Raw genomic sequence first — 25,492 nt, 5'->3', positions numbered from 1 at the left:
ATAGCTTTACCATCCTATTGAAATTATCAAATCAAACAGCTCCATCATGAGAAAATGTTAAGTTAACTGTGATACGTTTTCACCATCATCAGAGCCAATTTATGTAACTTCACGAATTTAAGTGACTTTGGGAGGAAGGGAGGGGGGGGTGGAAATTTCCTTGGGGCTTTCCCTGCTCCGCTACCATAACTTTGCCGGGTGTTTGGCAGGAAATTATACAGTGGGATACTAGTACATCAATGCTTAAACATACTTATCCAAAATTGGTCTCTCCACTATTTCTGGAAGGAGGCATCAACCCATTTATTGTAAATGGATTAACAGCTCTGATAACATGTCATATGTATACGTGCTAATATTGCACCACATACTTTCAGGACAATGATTTCACTGGTGAGTCATTAATTGCAAAGCAAAACAAGTACCCTTTCGTTCTTTGTTAATAGAGGAATTTGACCCTCCGACCCCATGTTTACAAATAGCATAGTACACAGTGGTTCAATCAGTGATGCCATTAATTGCATATGAAGTTGATAACTAAAGTTAAACTAAAAGATAACTAAAGTTAAACTAAGAGAAAACACACAGAAACAAAAAAAAAGCCTTGGACTGGTTTGGAATTTCTAAGCAGATGTTTGGATGGAGGCTGTTCTTGTCTGCTCCAAGAATAGAGTATGCCCAAATCCTTTGATATGGTAACAATAACCCCTTTAGGATTTCTTCAGTATTAACCACAGGGCTATCAGAGTCCAATTTACTTTTCTCTTCCTTAGTTGGGCTTTCATCATTGATATTGTTTCACTGACAGGCATTTCCCCTGTTTACCACTATTAAAAGATGTCTGGCCAGAAAAGACCAAAAAAATTACAACTATAAAACACCAGCTGATAGTCGACTTGTCCAACACCTATTTTCACTGGACCAAGATGACATTTTATACTGGCTAGGGTCCAGTTATCCCATGTCAGTGCAATACTCTGGTTACAGGGGCTGTGCTCTGTTGAGAGGCTGTGCCAGAATAAACTGTTGTGATCTTCCTGGTTCTCATGGCATATCTACTTTTGCTTCAAGGCACAGGCAAGATTATACTAGCTGCAGCTTGAAAAAGTTGCGTTTCGATCCAACAGTTTCTGACATGCGATGGGTATGGCCAGTGCTGAATGAATAACAATTACTGTGTGCCATTGTCGGATATTTTTCAGGTAAATATCAAGACACCTTGGCAGCCATGTTGAGCTCCGCAGCCGTGCTTCAGTGATGCAGACTCCACAATACAGGGATTTAGAAATATTGGGGGGGAGGGAGTTTTAACCCATCCCGCCAGGCAGGAATGGGACAGTGAGGCCTTTAAAATGGAGCGTTCAATCTTACTGCCTCATTTCCACTAGAATACCACTGACCACCACTGTAACTGCTCACTGCCGTACAGTGGCTGAGGCACCCACTGGAAACAGGCGGGAGACTCATCAATTTATGCAAATTGAGGTCGACACCGATTGGATTTTAACTCAGGCTTGAGGAAGGAAGTTTTCCCCAGCAGATGAAGGCACATCAGAATCTGTCGGGAGAATGAAGAGGCTCTCCAAGGTAAGTGGAAATCTTCCGTATGTGGGACCAGGCGGAGTACTCCTCCGGATCCCACAAGGAAAGCCACCCCCTATATTCTGTCCCATGAGACCCTCCTTTCCCACACCTACCTGCATGTCGATGGGCAGTTATGGGCCATCTGATTTTCACGAGGCCACTTGCAGCTGAAGCCCTCATTAATGGCTTTGTCACCTCTAGACTAGGAGTGGGCCTTTGGCGTAGCAGTAGCATCCCCGCCGCTGGGCCAGAAGGCGTAGGGTTTCGAACCCCGCTCCAGACAGTCCTGGCAAGTGGAGTCGGAGCTCCGGCTCTAAATTCTGGGTTGACATCCAGCGGGATACTTGCGTCCGTGGGTGTGGGTGGCCCCCCCCCCCGCTCGTATGGGTTGTGGGAGCCCGTAAAACCCTCCCGCCATAGGACTAACCACCCTAATGGCTGGTATGAAGATGGTTACGGTCATGGAAGGAGCGTTAACGCGGCCAGAAATCCTTCCACCACTTCATACAGTTCCCCAAAGGGAACAGTGTGAAGACACGTACGACGACCTCTAGACTTGACTATTCCAGTGCTCTCCTGGCCGACCTCCAATCTTCCACCCTCTGTTAACTTCAGCTCATCCAAAACTCTGCTGTCCAGATCCTATCCTGCACCAATTGCTGCTTACCTAATTCTCCTGTCTTTGCTGACCTACACTGTCTCCCAGTCTCCCAACACCTCAAATTTAAAATTCTCATCCTCGTGTTTAAAATCCTTCATAGCCTTGCTTAGGGATCACGTTCTAGAATTCCTTCACTAATCCCCTCTGCTGCTCCACCTCCCTCTCCTCCTTTAACATCCTCCTTAAAATCCACTTTTTTGACCAAGCTTTTGGTCACCCTCCCTAATATCTCATTCTTTGGCTCAATGTCCATTGTTTTTTGATTATGCCTCAGCGAAGTGCTTTGCAATGTTTTTCTACATGAAAGGTCCTATATAAATGAAAGTTGTTGTTAATTAAGATAATTGTTCCCCTCTTTGGGTCTGCCTCCTCTTTTGTACCACTTCCTGATTAAAAAGGATAGGGAGGTGACCTGATTCCAGGCCTACGCCAGTGTCACTCAACCAGTAAATTGGAGTTAACTCACACCCTCATTTTTTCTTCCTCCTTGTGCAGGAAGTGATCAGCCTCAGATTGGGATCTCACTGCACATGTGGAATCCATACTTTAATGTATGAAGCTATTTTCTTTAAAAAAAAATACAAACACAGTAGAAGTACTACAGTCCAAAAGTTCAAAGCCAAATCTCAATGCCAAAGCTCAAGTCTCAAGTCTCAGTTCTGGTTACATACCTGACATGTTTCCATTCTCGTGTTTTTTCAGATGTCTGTCCAGATTGGTCTGTTGACCAAAGCACCTGTCACACAGGTGACACTTGAATGGTTTTTCCTTGTTGTGAATGTTGCGAACATGCCGTTGCAGATTGGAAGAGATACTGAATGAGCGGTCACAGTATTTACACCTTTGAAAAAAAAGGGGCGGATAAGTAACATTTCTAAAGATCAAGACCTGTTCAAGGTTTTGAAAGCCCTTGTGCCTTTTTCTATTTTGACTTTTAAGAAAAACACTCACGATATCTTACACAATATCCCAGCAGTAGAGCTTTTGATATCTTGTTCTATATAATGCCTTGAATCAAAATAGCTTACTAGAGTTTAATGTGCTTAAATTATGTTCAGGATAGAGTCCTATAGACAGGCTCAAAAGTAAGAAAAGTCAACAAAAGTCAATGCTTCTTTAAAGAGAAGGAGATAAGCAGTCTCAACTTTATTTCAAAGCAGCGATCATCTCTGGTACTGTTTGAAAATCTACAAAGTACTTTTTTGCTTAATGGCTGACTTCTAAAACCAATGGCCTCTCAGATTTCCAGAGTACTCATTGGAAGCCCTTTGGAGACCAGGAGAGATGCAGTATACTGGTCACTCTTGAGGAAGAAGCTTTTAATGCTTGGTTCATGCGCTGAGATTTGATTGGCGCACTCGGCAACCCATACACACCAACTGAATCACCAATTAGTACCCTCAACAAGTGCTGTAACCATGGTCTTAGTGCACCTGGCCAGCCTTGTACGCCAATCAATTTTTGATATCTGCACGTGTCAGATGAATCCAACGAAAGCTGTGGTCAGGCTGGGTTTTTTTGTCTACCAGTATTCTTTAGGTTTCTGGGTGGAGTGGTTGACGAGCGATAGAATATTTCCCCCAGAGTAAAGGAGAGGGAGTGAGGAAAGAAACAGTTTCCTCCCTCCCTCCCCAACTAATGCACCTTGTGCCCGCTGAACATGAAGGATCCTCAGGATGCCTCGCATTTTCACCTGAAGTTCATGAGGAGCTGTGAGGTGGTGAAGAACAACACGTATTAAAAAAAAACACGGGCTTTGAAAAAAGAATGAGCACTCGACAGAGTTTTTGGGCAAGATCATTAAATTTATATGTTGATAGGGTTAGATGAAGTAGGGTGGGAGGAGACTCGTGGGGAGCATAAACACCAGCATAGACCAGTTGGGCCGAATGGCCTGTTTCTGTGTTGTGTATTCTATGTAATTCTATGATTGAAGCCTCCACTGCAGACTCACAGACGGCAATGGTAGACTGAATCATACAGCTGTGTGATGTGCTTCGACAGATAACTTGCTACACAGTTTCCAACATGGAAGTTACGCAATCACGGCACTTGGCACAGATCCACTTGTTTCTTCTTTTCTATATGTTTGAGTTTGCAGGGCCTCCGTGATTCAATGTCTTTGGTAACTCAACACATTTAGAAAGTGTTCAGTTTGCTCTATCCCATGTGGTGCAGCTTCTAAAGAACGACAACCCAGGCCAAGATTTTTCATGCAAAATTATGTCCAGTGATTACATCTTTTCTTCTTCCACGATTAGCCTGCTCAATTGCCAGTCCCAAAGGAAGCTCTGTTATCTTCCAAGAAAGATTGCAATAAACAGAGTAAATGTTTAATACTGTGCCAGTGTATGCAGTTTAGTCTATCAAGCTGGTACCAGAGGCATCAGTTTTCATACCCTGTAGTCATTTAGAATCCCTTGGGCCTTTACTGTATTTCTCCATAAGCTGTTACACAGACATAAAATAATTATTCTGACTGCTGTTTCTGGCAGATCGCCGACAGTCTTCAGCACCCTTATTTTTCATCTTACTTCCTCTCGATGACTTAAAAAAAAATATATCTGTCACATAATGAAGCATGGCAATTTTTCATTGTGAAAATTATTTAATATAGTACTAATTGTTTCAGTCTCACAAAGCATTAGAAACCATATAATCTGCGTCATGTTCGCAGTTATATATAAACCATGGACGGTGCAGTCTGGTTCCACACAGCCGCACACACTCAGGAACAGCAGAGCCTTGGGGGCACGCCGTGTGGAATGTCCCAAATCACTTTTCTCTGTCTTATCGCTGAAAATCTCTTTGCTGATTGCACAGCCTACAATTTGGATTGCACAGCAGTTTAGAGTCTTTCTACTGTTACAAGAATCTCTGCAGTCATTACCCATGGGCTGTCCTTGGCTGGACTTTCCATAAGCAATCTCTACTGTTACATTACGTGCGCGCACAAGGACATTACAGAGTTCTGTTTTTTTTCCTAAGGGTGGGGTGGGGGGAAGGTTAGAAGCAGACAAACGATTAGGAATGTGTGTAGACTGAGTTAATCAAACGTCACATAATATTGGGAAATAATGAGGCAGATTTTTAACTGGCCGCCCGAGTGTCAAACAGGCTTTGCGGATTGGCTGCCCATTATAGAAACCGCCAGATTTTCATTCCCATTTAAACCAGTGGAGATGAAAATTGGGCTGTTTCTATATTGGGCAGCCGATCTGCAACACCAGTTTGACGGCCGGGGGGCAAGTTGAAACTCTACCACAATTTGTACGTTACATTACGGGATGGTTTCCTGGACCAATATGTCGAGGAACCAACCAGAGATCAGGCCATCTTAGACTGGGTATTATGTAACGAGAAAGGATTAATTAGCAATTTTGTTGTACGAGGCCCTTTGGGTCGGAGCGATCATAATATGATAGAATTCTTCATTAAGACGGAGAATGAAGTAGTTGACTCAGAGACTAGGGTCCTGAATTTAAATAAAGGAAACTACGATGGTCTGAGGCGCGAGTTGGGTAGGATTGATTGGGGAATGTCACTCAAAGGGTTGACGGTGGATAGGCAATGGCAAGCATTCAAAGACCGCACGGATGAACTACAGAATTTGTTCATCCCAGTTTGGCATAAAAATAAATCAAAAAAGGTGACTCAACCGTGGCTAACAAGGGAAATTAGGGACAGCATAAGATCCAAGTAGAGGACATATAAATTGGCCAGAAAAAGCAATAAACCTGAGGATTGGGAGCAGTTTAGGATTCAACAAAGGAGGACAAAGGGATTAATTAAGAAGGGGAAAATAGAATGAGAGTAAGCTTGCAGGGAAGATAAAAACTGACTGTAAATGCTTTTATAGATATGCAAAGAGAAAAAGATTGGTGAAGTCAAGCATAGGTCCCTTGCAGTCAGAATCAGGGGAATTTATAATGGGGAACAAAGAAATGGCAGACCAATTAAATACATATTTTGGTTCTGTCTTCACAAAGGAGGACACAAATAACCTCCCAGAGATGTCGGGGAACATAGGGTCTGACGAAAGGGAGGAACTGAAAGAAATCAGTATTTGTAGGGAAATGGTGTTCAGGAAATTGATGGGTTGAAGACCGATAAATCCCCAGGGCCTGATAATCTACATCCTAGGGTACTTAATGAAGTGGCACTAGAAATAGTAGATGCATTGCTGATCATCTTCCAACATTTGATGGAATCTGGAACAGTACCCATGGATTGGAGGGTAGCTAATGTTACCCCTCTATTCAAAAAAGGTGGTAGGGAGAAAATGGGGAATTACAGACCGGTAAGCCTGACATCGGTAGTGGGGAAAATGCTAGAGTCCATTATAAAAGATGTAATAGCAGAGCACTTGGAAAACAATGACAGGATCGGACAAAGTCAACATGGATTTACAAAAGGTAAATCGTGCTTGACTAATAAGAACATAAGAACATAAGAAATAGGAGCAGGAGTAGGCCAATCGGCCCCTCGAGCCTGCTCCACCATTCAATAAGATCATGGCTGATCTGATCCTAACCTCAAATCTTCTATCACTCTGCATCCACCCGAACCCATGTGATCTCCCGGGAGAGGCGAAAAACCAGATAAAGACCCAATGGCCAATTTGGGAGAAAAAAATCTGGGAAATTCCTCTCCGACCCATCTAGGCGATCGAAATTCTTCCAGGAGATCACTCTGTCCCTATATTTTCTACAGTACTTACCTTCTGTAAAGGCGATCTCCACCCCAGCCTACTGGAATTTTTTGAGGATGTAACTGGTAAAATAGATAAGGGAGAACCAGTGGATGTGGTGTATTTGGACTTTCAGAAGGCTTTCGATAAGGTCCCGCATAAGAGATTTGCGTGTAACGTTAAGGCACATGGGATTGGGGGCAAGGTATTGACTTAGATAGAAAACTGGTTGTCAGACAGAAAGCAAAGAGTTGGAAAAAACGGGTCTTTTTCCGAGTGGCAGGCAGTGACTAGTGGGGTACTGCAGGGATCAGTCCTTGGACCCCAGCTATTCACAATATATATTATTGATCTAGACAAGGGAACTAGATGTGATATCTCAAAATTTGCAGACGACACAAAGCTGGGTGGGCGTGTGTGCTGTGAGGAGGATGCCGAGAAACTCCAGTATGATTTGGACAGGTTGGGTGATTGGGCAGAAGCATGGCAGATGCAATATAACATGGATAAATGTGAGGTTATCCACTTTGGTGGCAAAAACAGGAAGGCAGATTATTATCTGAATGGCGATAGATTGGGAGAAGGGGAAGTGCAACGAGACCTGGGTGTCCTTGTGCACCAGTCGCTGAAGGTAAGCATGCAGGTGCAGCAGGCGGTTAAGAAGGCAAATGGTATATTGGCCTTCGTAGCGAGAGGACTTGAGTACAGGAACAAGGATGTCTTGCTGCAGTTGTACAGGGCCTTGGTGAGACCACATCTTGAGTATTGTGTGCAGTTTTGGTTGCCTTATCTGAGGAAGGATGTTCTTGCCATGGAAGGAGTTCAGCGAAGATGCACCAGGCTGATACCTGGGATGGCAGGAATGACGTATGAGGAGAGATTGGGTCGATTGGGCTTGTACTCGCTGGAGTTTAGAACAATGAGAGGGGATCTCATTGACACTTATAAAATTCTGACAGGACTGAACAGACTAGATGCAGGAAGGATGTTCCCGATGGTCGGGGAGTCCAGAACCAGGGGTCACAGTTTAAGGATAAGGGGTAGGCCATTTAGGACAGAAATGAGGAGGAATTTCTTCACCCAGAGAGTGGTGAACCTGTGGAATTCTCTACCACAGAAGGCAGCAGAGGCCAATTCACTAAATATATTCACGAAGGAGTTGGATATATTTCTTAAGGCTAAAGGGATCAAGGGGTATGGGGAGAAAGCAGCGACCGGGACTGAATTTGGATGATCAGCCATGATCGCATTGAATGGCGGAGCAGGCTCGAGGGGCCGAATGGCCTACTCCTGCTCCTATCTTCTATGACCCTTCTATGACCCTATGACATTTGCACTTCTGCTACTCTGTGAAACTATACAGTATTATAGTCTGTAGAGAAGGTAAGGGAATTAACAGATAACACATGGTCCACGTGATCTCCTGGACTGGTTTCACTCGCCTGAGGGGGTCGGCGAGGAATTTTCCAGGTTATTTTTTCCTTTATTGGCCCTGGATCTTTCTCTCTCCCAAGGGATTACATGGCTGCAGTGGGGAAGGGGGTGGGGTAGGACGTGTCTAGTCATGATGCTCCAGCCATCAGAAGTGTGGGGCAGGCTAAATGGACCAGTTAGTCCTTTCCTGTCCGTCATATGTACATATAACACTGTACATCTTGGGAGATGATACAATCTGCATAACCCTATAAACAATAGGAGATATTGCTGTCCAAAAAACAACATAAGGATGGATTACAATCTGGATAGCAATGTACACCTAGGCAGATAAATTAATACTGTGTTTAGCTATTCAATACAGAATTTATTGCACGTGTGAAAGGAACATAACTGATGAGTGACAATGTCATCAATGAACTGAGTCACTCATGTTGTGTGGAATAAATTCTGCTAAATGGCGAGTGTTCTATTAGTGGGGGTGACGGGATGTTTTCTGATAGCATGCAGATGTGCTTTGAGCACCTGTTTGAGATCTCTGGCTGTGATCCAACTGCTCTAGCTCAAGAGTACGTACCATCCACACAAAGTGTGAAAAAGTGCAAGATTAAATGCACACGATCACCAGATAATATTTGGGAAAATGTTCCAGAAAATCAAGATGGAGCACGAGGATCCAATAGAAAACAAATGGGTTTGAGAGTTTGCACAGATAGCAATGCTATCTGGCAACTTCCAGCTCATTGTGAGAAGGTTTTATGATGTTGCAAAAAATTTTGTGAAAATTAAGTAAATTTTGACAGAAATATTGTCCTTTAAAAAGATTAATTACATTGGAGCCAAATTCAGAGGTTCTGTTATGGTGTGTTAGTGGCCAAAACATGATCTCCATCACGGTATACTACACATTTAATGTAACAATGTATATGAGCTCCCTCAAGTCCTAAGGTGCAAACATTCCTCCCATTTCTGAATGTGTACTGTGAGGTCCAGTATGTAAATTGGATCTTCTTGCATGCGCTTATGTCGTTTAATTTCGGGGGCGTGACTTTTTTTAAAACTGACTGGTGAACCCCTCAGTAAGGAAGCAGCTTCTACGCAGGTGCAATGTATAGCTGGGATTTTCTGGTAATTCTCATTAATACACTTATTTTAACCTGTAAGGTTGCTCTCCAGTGTGTGTCCGAAGGTGCCGGGTCAGGTTTGCAGATCTTGGGAAAATCTTGCCGCAGTATCTGTTACGGGAAGAAAAACAAGATCAGACGGATTGTTACAAGGAACAGACATGGAATTCATCCTGCATTACTTTGTTTGGTGCACAGGGAGAGGGGAAATTTTTTTTTTTAATGGAATTTATTTATAAATAATGATTCGAATGGTTAATTTCATCTTGAAAGAAAACCTCTTTTTCTAATTACAGCAATCTGAACGTCATTAGGCAGAAAACAGAAAAGAGCATTTCCTGGCAACTAAATAGTTTGGCCGTCACCTCCTGAAATCGGGGGTTTTCAGAAATGTTCAAACTCCCTGCATACAAGGAGCAGACAATTGTAAACCACCAATTGTTTTCATTTCTGTGGTAATACTCCTTTATTTCAGGCTGCTTTCTTTGAACTGTCTCACTTTCAAGGTCCCCCAGCATTGGGCATCATCCCCAGGTGAGAGTGCGATCTTCTCCAGGTCTCCGCCAGTGTTGCTCCAAAGCTGACCGCCCGGAGGTGTGCAAGAGCAGCCTGGGGTGATCCTCGGTTTGATTTTCCCTCCCTCCCTAGGGTGAGGCATTGGCCTCTGCTTTGGCACTGCCTCACTATTACAAAGTGGAGATTGGTAACTGGCCATGTAGAGGACAGCACGTCGCATCACTGTGACACAGCAGGCTAGTGATCTAATGGCTTGTGCTCCCCTCGTGAACCACAAATGGATAATATTTGTGTTCTGAAATGATATAATCAGATATAGACACAACAAAAAAACAAATTACTTTTGATTTTCATCCAAGTGCACAATACACAGATGATAAAATTAGTCATGAACAAATGAGTCAAACCAGACAGTCTCCAAACTTGTTCACTGGGTACAGTACCAGATAGACTAGAGTATCTCCATTGAATACAGTACTGGCCAGATTGGAGTATATTGTGTACAATGCTAGTAGGATTGGAATATCTCCAATGAGTACAGTAATAGCCAGAGTGGAATGTTTCCAGTGGGTCCACTGCTCAGTAGACTACCTTCAAAGTAACAGAGAACTCATCAGACTGCAGTCCTGTGGACTACAGTACTATTCAGACAAGAAATCTCCCAAAATGTGCATATTAAACCAGACTAAAGGATTTAATAAAATTATGAGAAATTGCTCATTTAGCTTGAGGCCAGTTAGCAATTGGGCCCCACAGAAAATGTGGCAGCTTTACCTCTCCACTTCCACCCCAGATTACATGACTGTCACCATGTTGTCGGACTGCTTGCCCGACCTCAAGTTGTAGATGAGCCAGAGTTTTTTGCAGCTCAACACTGAGAAGACCAAAGCAGTGCTTTTTGGTCCCACCAGGAACTCCAGGCCCTAACTCCTGATCCCATGCCCCTCCTTGAATACCCACTCAAGTTCATCCCGACAGTGCACAAACGCGATGTCCCACTTGACTCTGAACTGAGCATCAAACTCCAAATCCAGTTCATTACCAAGACGGTTTATTTTCATCTCCAAAACATCACTAGTTTCTGCCCCAATTTCGCCCCTACTTCCTCTGAAACACTCATTCGCACCTTTGTCACCTCAAGATTCGACTTTTCTTGCTGGGATCCCAAGTGCCGCCCTACATTACTGTAACTCATTCTGATCTCTGCTGCCTAAATTCCATTCACCTATCTTTGCTGACCTCCATTGGCTCCCTATTCCCTGGTGCTTTGATTTCAAAATCCTCATCCATGTTTTCATTGCTTTACTCCTTCCTATTTTTGCAATCTCCTTTAGCTCTACATCTCTGGCCAACACTGGTCCACAGCATGTTCTCCTGCCATAGAATCCGCCCAATTTTCATTTCCATTGAAATCAATGTGAGTAGTGATCAATGTGATCTGCTCCACCAGTTTACTGGCCAAGGTGAAAATTACCCCCCCCCCGAGAATCTTGGCTGCTCTAATTTTTATGCACATCATAAATTAACACACGGTGAAGTCATTCCATTTTAACTCATAGACCGGTGACTCTACCAATCTCGGAGATTAATATAACCTAGTCTGTTTCAGCATATAAAATAACTTTATGACTGGCTATAATCAGCTTATTTATTTATATAGTCTCAGGCATGTGTAGCTGTCGGGATGTCTCCCATGTCTGCTAAACAAAACTGACTCATATGATTGAGTTATTAGTTCTGACGAAAGGTCATCGACCTGAAACGTTAACTCTGTTTCTCTCTCCACAAATGCTGCCTGACCTGCTGAGTATTTCCAGCATTTTCTCTTTATATTTCATATGATGATTGCTCTTGTTTTCACATTTGTTTTCTTTCAGATGAGACGTTAAACCAAGGCCCCGTCTGCTCTCTCAGTTGGACGTAAAAGATCCCACGGCCACTATTTCGAAGAAGAGCAGGGGAGTTATCCCCGGTGTCCTAGCCAATATTTGTCCCTCAATCAACATCTAAAACAGTTTATCTGGTCATTATCACATTGCTGTTTGTGGGAGCTTGCTGTGTGCAAATTGGCTGCCGCGTTTCCTACATTACAACAGTGACTACACTCCAAAAGTTCTTCATTGGCTGTAAAGTGCTTTGGGATGTCCGGTGGTCATGAAAGGCGCTATATAAATGCAAGTCTTTCTTTCTTTCTTATTTATCGTTTCTCACCTTATTTACCAAGGGTAGCTTCCTCTAATCGAGAAGCCAAAATGCTCTGAGCCATTTTTGCCACTAATACACTCCCATGATCAGTGGTGGGAGGAAATGCAAATCAAGATGGAGTATGCTGTACCTAGTGGTCAGGCACACAACTAATGAAACTGCCCCTGTCCAAAGATGCAGGTGGGACAAAGCTTGACCTGGGAGTGGCAGCATTTTCCCCAGAAAGGCAGGTGGGTTCCAGTGATAGGGCACCCTAGGAGTGATGACATTCTCCTCAATGAGGTAACTAGATTCCACTATCAGGCAGCGCTAGAATCAATCAGTCTTGTGGATGAGACTCAAGTTTCAATCCACCTTGTCGAGTGATCCTGCCAGGTATCCCATAATTACGTTTCTATTTTAGTGAAAATGCACTGTGATTTGGCTTTAGTTAGCTGAGAATATAAAACTGATTTCAATTTAAAATTATACTTTTGTGGCGGAGCCACTAAGGGACTCCGATCAAATGTATATAATTCCCTTTAACAATATGTTAGCTACAGCCTGAGTCTGTATCTTTGTATATACTGTTTGCATGTACAGAGCGCGGTCCCTTTAAGAGTGTGGGCAAACGCGATGATGTCACGCCGTTCATCACGTGATCCCCCACCGGCGGGAAAAACATGATGACGTCATGACGCCAGCCACGGGACCGCCTAAGCAGTCCTGGTGGAGCCTCCGAACTGACTAGACCTGTATTCGTGGTTCTCTTGCAACTGTTTGTTAAACTCAATGGCCTAGAAATTCAGTAGGCTTTGCGCCCACTTTTCGCCCAAAGAGGGTTTCTGCGCCAGTGTAAGAGGGTGCGCTGATATTCAGCGCTGCGGTAATGGCGGCGGTAGCCGGTAGCGCCGACACCGATGACGTCATCGGTGTGCGCAGTGCCCCGGTTCCGCCCCGCTTCCGGCCCAAACCCCATATTTAGTTGCGGCCGCCTCTTCTGCAGCGGCCGCAAACAGCGCTGGAAAACCGGGGCCGTACTGCTGCGCTACTGGGGCGCTTTAAGGTGGAGGTGCGGCCGGCCGCTTTTTCGGCGGCCGCCTGCCCGCACCTCCCTCCCCGGCCTCCTACACCACCCCCCCCCCGCGGCATTGGTGGCTGATTCCCGCGAGCCCGGCAGTTCTCCGTGGTGCCGGGCTCATTTGCCGGCAGAATCCAGCGGCGATCTCACGGCTGCAGGCAGCTCCTCCTTAAGAGAAGGAGGAGGCCTGCAGTACCCCAGCCTGCCGCACCGCATCAGGTGGTGCAGCGGCAGCTGGAGCGCTGAAATTCACTTTCAGCGCCCCAAGCGGAGGCGGGCAAACCCTGGAACAGCGCCCGGGTCCGGCTTGGGGCGCTAAAAGTGAATTTCTGGCGGGCGCAACTGGCTCCGCGCGCAGCGCTAACTTTTGGGCGTTAGCCTGCTGGCGGGCCTTAACTGAATTTCTAGGGCGCTGCCAGCTTTGCGGCCAGTTACCGCCTAAAGAGGGCTTCTGCGCCAAAAATGAGTTTGCGCTGATATTCAGCGCAGCGGTATTGGCGGCGGTAGCCGTTAGCGCTGCGCCGGCACCGATGACGTCATCGGTGTGCGCGGTGCCCCGGTTCCGCCCCAAAACCGGCCCGATCCCCATATTTAGTAGCGGCCGCCTCCTCCGAAGCGGCCGCAAACAGCGACCAGAAAACGGGGCTGTGCTGTAGCCTTAGTGGGCGCTTTAAAGGGGAAGGTGCGGCCGGCCGCTTTTTCGGCGGCCGCCTGCCCGCACCTCCTTCCCCGGCCTCCTCCACCCCCCCCCCCCCCGCGGCATTGCCGGCTGCTTTCCGCGAACCCGGCACTTCTCCGTGGTGCCGGGCTCATTTGCCGGCACTCTCCAGCAGCGATCTCCCCGTTGCAGGCAGTTCCCCCTTAAGAGAAGGAGGAGGCCTGCAGTACCGCAGCCTGCCGCTCCGCAGCGGCTGGCGCAGCGGCGCCAAGAGCGCTGAAATTCAGTGTCAGCGCCCCAAGCGGAGGCGGGCACACCCTGGTATAGCGCCCGGTTCCGAATTGGGGCGCAAACACTGAATATCTGACGATCGCTAATGGCTCCCCGCCCAGCGCTAACTTTTGGGCGCGAGCGAGCTGGCCGCCCCAAAGTGAATTTCTAGGCCAATTAGTTTTACATTAAACATCGTTTGTTTGATCGCCTGAGTCAACCTCAGTCTCTTGATAGGAACTAGACATTCCTACACTTTCCTATTTTCACTCTTGTTACAAGATGACAAAATATGGCTGCCATTTTCTTTATTTCATTATGTTATTTACAGAAGTAAATGCATGGAAACTATTAACGTGTTGCTGCGACCCATATTTCTCCTTTTTGCCGGCAACGTAATTACCTGCAGGTATACCGCTCCTTCCCCTTTCGCAGCAGGCTTTCAGGAATGACAGACGGAGGAGCCCTAAAATCAAACATTGAGGGGACAGACCGTAGGAGGTCATTGGCTTCTGGCTTCAGTGAACTGAAACCTTCCAGCTTCTCTGCCATGTTCTCAATCGCTGACATCTGACATGTGGGGGAAGAAGTGGAGGAGAGAGAGAGAAAAGAGATTACATTTTAACAAGAGTTGCACCTAAATACAGGTATTAATGTCCCAACTGATGGCTAAATAAGCCAGGGTTTGCAAATATACTGACACTTTTTAAAATTTTTAAACAGATAAAAAATATTTTTTGCCACTGAGATGACTATAAATACATTTATTAATATTGTACAATTAGACCACACAGTTTGTCCATTTTTGACTGGTTGTGGGGAAGCTGTCTTGTGCAGTGTGGATTTATCAGGGATATTTCCTTTAGATTTTGCTCTTCCTTATGCAATGGAGCAGCTGATGTATTTATACTTCCCCAATTAATTGTTTACATTTACAGTAAGTACCTTCATTCCATAACCTGCGGACTGCTCCAGCCGCCCACTCTCTCCCTTTCACACTATAACTCTCGGTGCTAGTTACAAATTGCATTGTACAAGGCACCTCTGCCAATTTGCAAAATGTCTTTCATCAAACATTTGAAAATCTCCAAGGAAAGTCGAGATGCATTTACTTGTCACACAGCAAATGTGAAAGCACTGGAAGGCACTGGGGTCTGCCTGCTCTCAGGCTTGATTCATAATCATTCATAGCTGCTAAAACATTCCCTGCACAATGCAACTGGACAGCACATTTGTCAATATGAAGGATGCTGACATCACAGATCAAAGGGCAGACATAGGTAATAATGATGCTGCTGTGTGTTACAAGGGAATTCTTCCCCCCCCCTTCCCCCGGCCAATGTTTTGTCAATCCATAGATTTTTAAATATAAATATATATAGATCTGATATTATATGCGAGATACTATTTGAAAATGTATATATATATATTTTGTTATTGTGTATACATATATAATATATATATTACAAATTAATTTTTGCACAAAATAATTTTTTTAATAAGAGCACACTTTTAATGAAACAACCAAAGATGACTGGATAACAATTAAAGCATTAAGAAAAGGAGCAAAGTCTTTAACCTGTGACACCTAGTTATGACAAAAGGGTGGAAAGGTCTTACACTGACTAGTTAAGGGAAAGGATAATGAATACATAGGAAGTTATTTTATTAATAATTCATACTCAGAAGCAGTTTCTGGAAAATGGTTTGGAAATAAATCATTCCGAGAACAGGAACAGTTTTTTGATAAATAAAATGTGTAGTTACTATGCCGACCCATTCTTAACAGTGTAATATCCATCTGCTGAGAGGGGGATTTAACTTTAATACGATTGCTAGGGTTCAGGAGAAGGTTGATAGGAGGTGGATATCTAGGCAGTGTGCATTACATCATCAGAAAAGCTGGGATACATTCAATAATCCTTGTTGAAAATCTCAATTATGACTCTCCGAGTTTAACCGAGAAGGCGCAATTGTTATTATTTTAAAAGTGCTTTAAATTTGTTGCAATATTCCTTTAGTGGTCAGTTCCACAAATTAAAAATCAACCAATTGCTAATGCTGTTTCAGTAGTGGTTCAAATTCACTACTGTCAGTAATGACCAACCACAATAAAAGAACGAATAATTTAATAACTGCAGTAAGGACCAAATGAAATGAGAAAAGACATTTCTAAAAGATAAAGCACTTTTGGGCAAAGAATTCATCTTGCATTTAATGCTTGCCATCTCTGTATGCGATGTTCACTGGAAGTTAATATTGCTGTGATTTCAAACAGGAAGTGCGGCATAAATATTTTTAAACCTCATTTCTAATAGTATTAATAGCTAATTTAATTAATGGCAAAATGAAGTGAGGAAAGTTTACAGTGTTTAACCTTTGGATATTCTGGGAGGAAGGAATACGCTGGTCGCTCTGTATGGCAAAATTATAAACACATCCTTTTTGAATGGTATATACAATGACCAGAGCAGCAACATTGCCATTCAAGGGACAGTACACATGAGTGGAAATCACGATGAAGAAATGGTATAGACGTTAGCAGAGAGCAGCCAAGCTCTTTTTTTTGGGGTCCTGGAAAAAGGGAAAGCTGCATTCTCAGTATCATGGAGACACTGATCCATCTGTGGTACTAGAGGGGTTCACAGTCATTTATCGAATTACAGCAAAACCTTGGGATAACCTCACTGGGCAGCATGGAATTGTAACCTAAAGCCATTCTTAGCACCACTGCCCCTCTATTGGATCAAGATAGGTGAGGAATAAATTAGGACCCTTCATATTTGTGATATAAAGTGATCGGTTGTGTTAACCAATATGATGTGATCAGGTTTGGATTGGCTTATCAAATTCCCCCAAAAATGAACATTAGAGGAAAATATTACTTTTACAAAGCTATAATTTGATAAAAGCACATATCACATCAAACAGCTTAAAAAAAACCCAACATATTTATTCAAAGATCCCCAGGGAGTGAAATCACAGCAGTTACTGCCCTATATAGATGTAAGACCTACTTAATATCAGTGAATGACAGTATTACTTAGCAGCTGAATAATTTGTGATTTACTTTCTCACAATCGCTGATCTTATCTACAGCCAGATGTCTGAATAAGGAAATAATACCACCCCCTCCTAATCCCACTGAGGCTGTTAACCTTGTACTGATGCAATCCAGCATTTAACTCTATTCCCAGCACAAATCAAGTATGCAGACGCCGCCATTATTGGACAAAAGCAAATATTTATAAACTTTTTTTTTGTGAAAGCAAAGATATGATCAACAATGGCCTAAGCAATTATTACAAACTCTGCTATTCACCGGCTCTAATCTATTGGTGACAGAAATAAATATAAGTGGGTTCTGAGAGGCCCTGCTATCATTTGAGTTACCAGATGGAGTGATTTATAACTCAGATACTGTGTGAATTACTTAAATACTGCTTGTGATTATGGTAATGCAATCTGATCCTGAAGTAAAATGGCAAACATTTACATTTTTATTTTGTGGAGGGTAGGGGTGGGTGGGGGATTTTAAATCATCATGAGTTATGCACCATTTAATAAACCTTTCATTTTGATCCTTATGAATTATGGTTTGGAATTATAAGCAGAGCAACTTACCCAAATTCTCTGATCAGGCAAGCGGAACTAGGGAGTAGGACCAAAATACAAAAATAAATTACAATCCACAAACTGCGTTTCTTTCAGCTGCCATAACTGTTTACAAAATGACAAATGATATTGTTTGCATGTCTGCTGATGAGATATTTTTTTCAAAAGCTTAAACATCAGAGTTATTAGGGAGGCCTCAAATCATTTCTTCGCAATGTTTTTTTTGATGTTAGATTGATGACACCAGGTTTGTGCCACTTCTCTCAGCATAAACCTCGATGCAGCGTCCAGTAAGTAATGTCCAGGATAGCTAGGCTCTGAAACATCATCATTTCTATTTATTTATTGCCGTCCGAGCCTCTCATTCTCATGGTTTAACAGGGATCATTTTTGATTCTAGATTTTCTTCAGGAATCTGTTTTACTGGTTTCTAACTTACACTAATGTTATCCCATACTGCTGGTGTTTGAGTTATCAACTAAGCCAATTAAAAATATATTTTTAAATGTCACTTTTTTTGTAATAATGTTGATGAATTTGGTAATTATTATAATTGTTTTTTTTAAATAACTGCGAATAGGAAAATTTAAGTAAAAATTCCAGAGAAGTTTTTCCCAAAATAGACCATCTGGACCGCCTCCCGTGACCTTATTTCCGGACATTGTCAATCTATATTCTAGTTGCCAGTGCTAGATCCCTTTTTGTGGTATCCAATGTCTATCAAAGTGTATAACTGAGATATGTGTGGAACTGTTCGGCAATACTGGTAATGTATTAAATACATACATTTTGAATTTTAAAAAAGTTCCAATTAACAGCATGCCTCAAAAATTCTGACATGAAAAACGTTACCCTTTTAAAACTCATTATCAAAATCATAAGTTTAATTTGCAACATTTCCTCTCCTTTTCATATGAACCGTTCAGCTGGATGACGTAATCCAATAAGCATTAAATATGTGGCATCAGCAACAGAGTAGTGCATAGTGAGTGGGGAATCAACTTAAATTTGATAATTGTATTAAAGAGGTGTACTCAAGTTTTAACATCTTTAACGGTTATAATTAGAGATGCATTATTGGTTAGAATTTAATTTTTTTTGCCTCGAATAATCTAGCAAAGGAATTTACATTGACAAAGCTATTTTGAAATTCACTCAAACTAGTGGAGTTCCCGTGTCATTATGTACAAGTGGTCTGGAGTCAGAGGTTGGAGGCTGGGCGCCAGTCACTAAGCACAGTCTTGCACTAGTGACAGTTGATCAGTGCTGTGCAAGCCATTCTCACAACAGAAACTCAATAGAAAGTATAGCAAGAGGTGGCGAGAAAAACAAAATCGGGTTGTACTGTTGGCCAGGAAGGCTGTTGGTTACAGCAAAGGCCATCCTGGAATCAGGTGTTGAAACTGAAGTGGGTGTGCAGCCGGATATGGAAAGCTCATCAAAAATGCTGCAGAGAAATCAATTGACCCTTCACTTTTCTTCATTGTGTATAAAGAGGGATTCTATAGCAATGGTTGGTCTTAATGGTGGCTGGGGGGTGGGGGGTAGGATTGGTCACCTGTTCAGCAGAAAATGAGTCCCAACCATTCTCCACCCACATCCAGCCGAACTTTATTGGCACTGGTTCAGAACTCTGGCGAACAAAGATGTCGGCCATGTGCTTACCAGCAGCCAATTAGATTGCTTACAAGTGGTATCGAATTGGCCGTAAAAACGTCATTAATGTTTGAAAGAACGTGTGATTGTTATTGACCAATGAGTTTTCTAGAAAGTGACACTAACAATTAGCATTGTCACATGATTCCTATTAGCTGGTGAAAACGCAACAGAACCCTTTTATCATTATAGATAGATTAATATTTGTAACAAATGCATATTTACGTAACTATGCATAAAGCTCGATCTCAGCTATTAACACAAACAGCTAGTGTAAAGCTTTCAGATTTTGACAGTATTTTAAAACCTTTATAGAAACATACATATAATAAGTAAACTAATGTGAATGTATGCGGCAGAATGGTTGGCTATCTGGACATTTAGCTAAGGTAGAAATTATCAGCCTATATCAAACTGTGACATAGCATTTGTCTATTTGGCTTATGGCAGCTTAAACCCTGCATCATTATAAATATTTCAAAAAAATAATCCATAACTCATATTCACATTCTAATCTCAGGTATCATTTTGATTTATAATTATTACATCTATGTTAAATATCACAATATTTTGCCTGTGGACCCTTAGACACATAAACTCATGAACATCAGTGAAACACGTTACTAAAAATGAAAGGAGCTGTCACACAACATATTTTAGTTACCAAGGTAACTATATTACTTTGGCTTTGAATTATTATACATAAATCAGAAAGAATTTCTATGCCTATTCTTCCAATTCACAGAAGTGACTAAAGAATTGCAAAGCTGCAATCCAGTGGTTATTTTGCAATCAATAGTCTGCAGCAGTTCATTTATTACCACTCCATTTATTTATAGCAGCGAGAAGGAATTAACATGAAATCCACCCAGTTTAAAATTCCACCACAGCTCCGGCAATCTTTGCCAGCTGGTGATCAATCCGTTGAGACAAAAGAGCAGTGGGAAATTCAGTTAGAGATTCTCATGAATATTTCAAACAGCGGGACTGGAGCACTATTAACTAGTTCAGTCGAAGGAACCCCACTCCAACTGCCGGGGGGGAAATATACATGCTGAATGACCGTAGGTCACATGAATGTGTCCAATCCCACTTTGGTGCAATGATGGCCAGTTACTGTGACTGAAATGTGAGTTACTTGCTCAGTGGACATATCGAAGATGTGACAGTCCTTGGCACTGACCAGCTGGAATAGGGTACCATTTTATGACCTCCCAGGAAAGGGCAATGGGATGAATGCAAAAAGGTTGGTTTTTAATCACTCCACAGAATAATAGGCATATTCATAGTGACACCAAACTCAGAAAGGATAAATCTACGTTGAATCGACAGCACTCCATATTCTACTTTACAACAGAGATCCCAGAATGGGAACTCTTGCTCTGGTTGGCACAATGTTACTCTAGAATGGGGACTGTTGTTCTGGTTGAAACCATTGCTCATTCCAAGATGTCTGTACTAGCAGCAGTCTGAAGGAGATATAAACATTCCTAGCTCTTTGCAAATGTTCTTGAGGAGAGAAGTGAGATTGAGCTAAGTAAGTAGAATTTACATTGACCTTTATACTGTATGTTCACTTATTGCCTGTGAAATAAAGCAGATTAATGATTTGTATCTGGCTTTGTCTTAGCAAATGTTTCTCATTCCGCTTTTGAAAAAAATTGGAAAAGTACAAGTGAGGGTATATACAAAAGACATCTGTTCTGTTTAGATCACAAAGAGATCCTATTATTACACTCCTGGTTTGCACAATTGTACAATTAGGTATTAGGCAGTATGGGCACATACTTGAACATAAGGCATTTCGACTGCTCATGGGAGTGACAAGCATTGCCTGCACTCAAGAGAATATCTAAGGCAGACGTGAATCTTGTAACAGTTTGAAGAAAAAGTTTCACTGGAACATAAAAAGATAAGGAGGGGGAAAGCGAGTGGACACTTTCAAAATTCTGGAAGATTTTGAGAGGGATAAAAATGCGACTGGAGTAGATGGCTCCAAATGAAGAGTTGAACAAGAACAGCTGCAATTGGCTGAATTGCTTGGTTCTGTGCTGTAATTTCCATGATTCTAAATTGGGACTATATTTTTTGGTTGTCAATGGTCTGCATGGCCAAAGCACTCACTCCTGCCCCTTATAGGCCAGTAAAGTGGTTTTTCGATCGCTGAGTTGTGTAGACTTTCCCCACGAGTTGAGGAAGGCACTATTACCAGTTAAATAGCTGTGAACAGTGATTCCAAAGCAACTGCATATGCATAGGCTTATGCATTGCAGATGTTTTAAAGTGGAACCAGTTGTCATAGAACTTGTCCTGGAATATAAACACGGCAGTTTCTGCCACATTGGGACTGGGAACCAGTGCTGAAGCAGCATTCAGGAAGCAGTTCTGCAGTACAACTGCATGAGTAGAAATGAATGATATGGCTTATTAGACACTGTCTCCTCACCACTGCTTCAAATATTGCCCAAACAATTGGATGTGAAAACCTTTATTTCAAATCTGAACTAAACGGCAGGGGCTTAATCAATCCTTTCATCATATTATTTGTTTCTCTCTCCATTTAGTGACTGTGAATAACTATTTCTCATCTGTTTCTTATTCCTTTAGTCAGAACACTCTGTGCCCTGATTTGGACGATTGGATTTGCCATGGCATATTTTGTTTCTCGTTAAGGACTTTGAGTAAGTGATATCACAGTAGGCTGCCCTCATGAAATGGTTCACAACGGAGGAATGGAACTAGTATCATAGTGCTATAGTCTTATACAGGAACTAGTGGAGTCATGGATTCTCATTTTGTCATTTCTCACCCTCAAACACTTTTTAAAATACATTCTAAGCCCTTTCTTTCACCGCCGTCACCTTATCTTCTGTTGGAAGGAGAAAGTCTGAAAATGGGCTTCTTTGGATTGCCTTCACACTCATTATCTGACCAGCCCAGCTAATGTTTCACTGACAAAATGCCTCCTCTGGTAAACATTGACCAAAATGTGCCCATCAAAGGGAGCTGGATTTAGGTGATACACAGTCTGAGATTTGAACATGGGCTCACTAGATAGTAGGTCAATATGCTATTGCTATTCCAGACATTTTTTTAATGTTCATTCTCTGGATGTGGGCATTGCGGGCATTTATTTCCCATCCTTCATTGCCCTGACAAGCTGGTGGTGGGCCTTCTTTTTGAACCGCTGCGGTTTGTGTGGTGGAAGTGTTCCCACAATGCTGTTAAGTAGGAAGTTCCAGGATTTTGACCCAGCGATGATGAAGGAACCGCGATATATGTCCAAGTCAGGATGGTGTGTGACTTGGTGACGATGGTGTTCCCATGCACCTTGGGATGTTTTACTACATTAAAGGCGCTATAAAAATGCAAGTTGTTGTTGTTCTTTCTTGATGATACAGTAAAAGACCGCTTTGTCTGCGGTTTGAAGGAAACGTTAATACAGAGGAAATCGTTGGTAGAAGACAGATTCATGTCTGCCAGAGCTCTCGAAATAGCACCTGGGATGGAGATCTGCCAGGCTAGATAGCGACCTACAGGCCACAGGGTCCAACAGCTCTGGAGAGAACAAGAATCGCTCAACCTTGCTGGAGCTATGGTAAAAAAAATCATCCAGACCGATGTTTTAGTAGGAAGGTTAAATGCCATAACAGCACAAAATAGGGCCATTTGGCCAAGTCTTGCCGGAAGCCAGTCAGTGCTGCTAGATTGGAGGCAGGGGCAAGAAAACAAGGCCCCAAGTCAGATCAAGAAAAGACAAAGATTCAAAGATATGTCGATTCCAACAAGGAACCCAAGGAAGAAACTGTACCACAAGATGAGATGGATTAAAAAAAGGTGCATTTTCCTGTATATTCCATAACAGGAAAGGGGCAATTGGAAATTGTGGTCCCATCTGGATAGAAGGGCCTAGAAATTCAGTCTGGACACTTTTGGGGCGCTAAAGTCGGGCGCTCGCTAAAGTTAGCGCCCGCCGGAAAGTGCAGGCCACCTCGCCGAAATTCAGTAGAGTTGGCCAAGAGTTTGGCCGAGCGCTGAAACTGGCGTTGCAATGCTCTGTTCAGGCGCTAATCCGGCGATGCGGCCTGATAACGCCGAGGCCGGGCGCAGCGCAGGTGCGGTCATGTTTTGATTGACAGCAGACACCCTGACGCCGGCCTGCTCTTAAAGGGGGAAGGGTCGACTTTGACTGCTGCCACGCCCTGCATACTGGAGCCCTGCAGCTAGGCCTCAACACTGCTGGTGGGCCAAAATAGCGCCAGGAGACATGGAGAGGGCCCGTGAATGAGCGCAGCGCTTCTCCGAGCATGCTCTGAGGGTGCTCATTAATGGTGTGGAGGACAAAAGACAGATCTTGTGCCCGGACAGTGGCAACAAGGCTCCCAGGAGCGAGTACAGGGAAGCCTGGAGGAGAATCGCCCGCAGGGTGTCATCCACCTGCGATGTCCCCAGGAGTGCGGACCAATGCCGCAAGAAGTTCAACGACCTCACTCGGTTGGTGAAGGTGAGTACCCTTTCCAGTGTCCTCCTCATCCTTGCATGTGAACCTCACATTATGGGCAAAGGGACCTCAAAGGCCTAATGGGCAGCCCTCCTCCTGCAGCAATGGCACTGGCATGATCATCAATAGCACTTTCTGCACTTACCACACTGGCCAAGCTATTCCACCATGGGAGGCAGTGCACACAGCAACAGGGCACCACACTGGCCAAGCTATTCCACCATGGGAGGCAGTGCACACAGCAACAGGGCACCACACTGCACTTAGAGTCCGTCCTTTCTCTTGCAGGCCAAGCTGGCAAGGAATTTGAGGAGCCAGACTGTCACCAGTGGAGGCTGTCCCCAGTACCAGGCGCTCACTGATCTGGAGGAGAGCGTGGCTGGACTCATGCGTTCCCGGGTGACTGGCCCTGTTGCGATCGGAGATGCGGACCCTGTACTGGAACCCACTGGTAAGGACATGACCGGTTGGACCTCTCTCGCTGCCCTAGCGCTTCAGATCTAGATCCTTTCCCACTGACCGACAAATGCGCATAATGCCACCACTCAGGCCTCCCTCGCTGACGCCGTGTCCTCACTCTAAAGCTACTCTTATGCCTTCCTGCTTTCAGCTGCTGAGGAGGAGGTGGTCCCTGAAGCTCCGAGTGCCAGGCCCTTGGAGGAGGAGGACGACGAGGACCAGGAGGAAGGCGGCACATCGGGGGAACCCTCAGCCGCGCCAGGGGATGGCAATGGAGGGGGGACGTCTGGCCTGCAGGAGAGCCAGGGGGAAGTGTTGCAGGGGAGGGCAGATCCTGTGGCCAGTGGGGTTGAGGCACGCGGGAAGGGTCCGGCAGCACGCCGGCCTGCTCCCCAGAGGGGGGAGGTGTTGCAGGGGAGGGCAGATCCTGGGCGCAGTGGGGTTGAGGCACGCGGGAAGGGTCCGGCAGCACGCCGGCCTGCTCCCCAGAGGGGGGAGGTGTTGCAGGGGAGGGCAGATCCTGGGCCCAGTGGGGTTGAGGCACGCGGGAGGGTTCGGCCAGCTCGGTCGCCTTCTCCCCAGAGGGAGAGTCCTCCCTCCAGTCCGGAGAGGGTCCTCGCCCAGGAGGTGCGCCTCCTCGAAGAGATCTCGGCGGCCTCTGAGCGGCGCCACCAGGAGTTCATGGGGGTTGTGGACCAGATGCCTCAGGCCATTCAGTCCCTGGCTCAGAGTGTGGTCGCATTCGGGGAATCACAGGCCAGGGGGGTGGAACAACTCGCGGCAGCCCATGACAGGGGTGTCCAGCATCTCGCGGCAGTGCAGGACGCGACTCGCGAGATGAGTGGTGCCGTCCAGACACTGGCACAGCTGATGCGGCCACATACCAGGGCAGTTCGGGCACTCACTTCTGCCACACTCGCTGTGGCGCAGAGGCTTCGCCACGGCACCCGCCGCCCTGCTGCAGCACAGCGGTCTGGCCTCCACCAGATAGCTGCGCCTGCTGCACTGCCAGGCCGGCCGAGTGCCAGTGTCTCTGGCGAACATCGCGCGCCTGCCATC

General features: G+C 44.3%; 1 protein-coding gene across 6 annotated transcripts in view; it reads right to left on the bottom strand.

The window, feature by feature from the left end:
* The window catches only part of mecom (MDS1 and EVI1 complex locus), a 753,387-nt gene that overhangs the window by 40,933 nt on the left and 686,962 nt on the right, over positions 1 to 25,492 (bottom strand). For all 6 annotated transcript variants that reach the window (XM_085989970.1, XM_085989971.1, XM_085989972.1 and 3 more), the window contains 4 exons: positions 17,827 to 17,853; positions 14,606 to 14,772; positions 9,527 to 9,604; positions 2,917 to 3,086 (listed from right to left, as the gene is read on the bottom strand). In XM_085989970.1, the coding sequence (XP_085846096.1) occupies positions 2,917 to 3,086; positions 9,527 to 9,604; positions 14,606 to 14,772; positions 17,827 to 17,853 (442 nt within the window). The remainder of the gene's footprint in view (positions 1 to 2,916; positions 3,087 to 9,526; positions 9,605 to 14,605; positions 14,773 to 17,826; positions 17,854 to 25,492) is intronic.

Source organism: Somniosus microcephalus, chromosome 6 (genome assembly GCF_052327205.1).
Source record: "Somniosus microcephalus isolate GS21.2 chromosome 6, FLI_Smic_1.0, whole genome shotgun sequence".
NCBI classification, from domain to species: domain Eukaryota; kingdom Metazoa; phylum Chordata; class Chondrichthyes; order Squaliformes; family Somniosidae; genus Somniosus; species Somniosus microcephalus.
The sequence above is the reverse complement of the archived record's forward strand: the minus strand, read 5'-3'. Positions and strand labels throughout refer to the sequence as shown.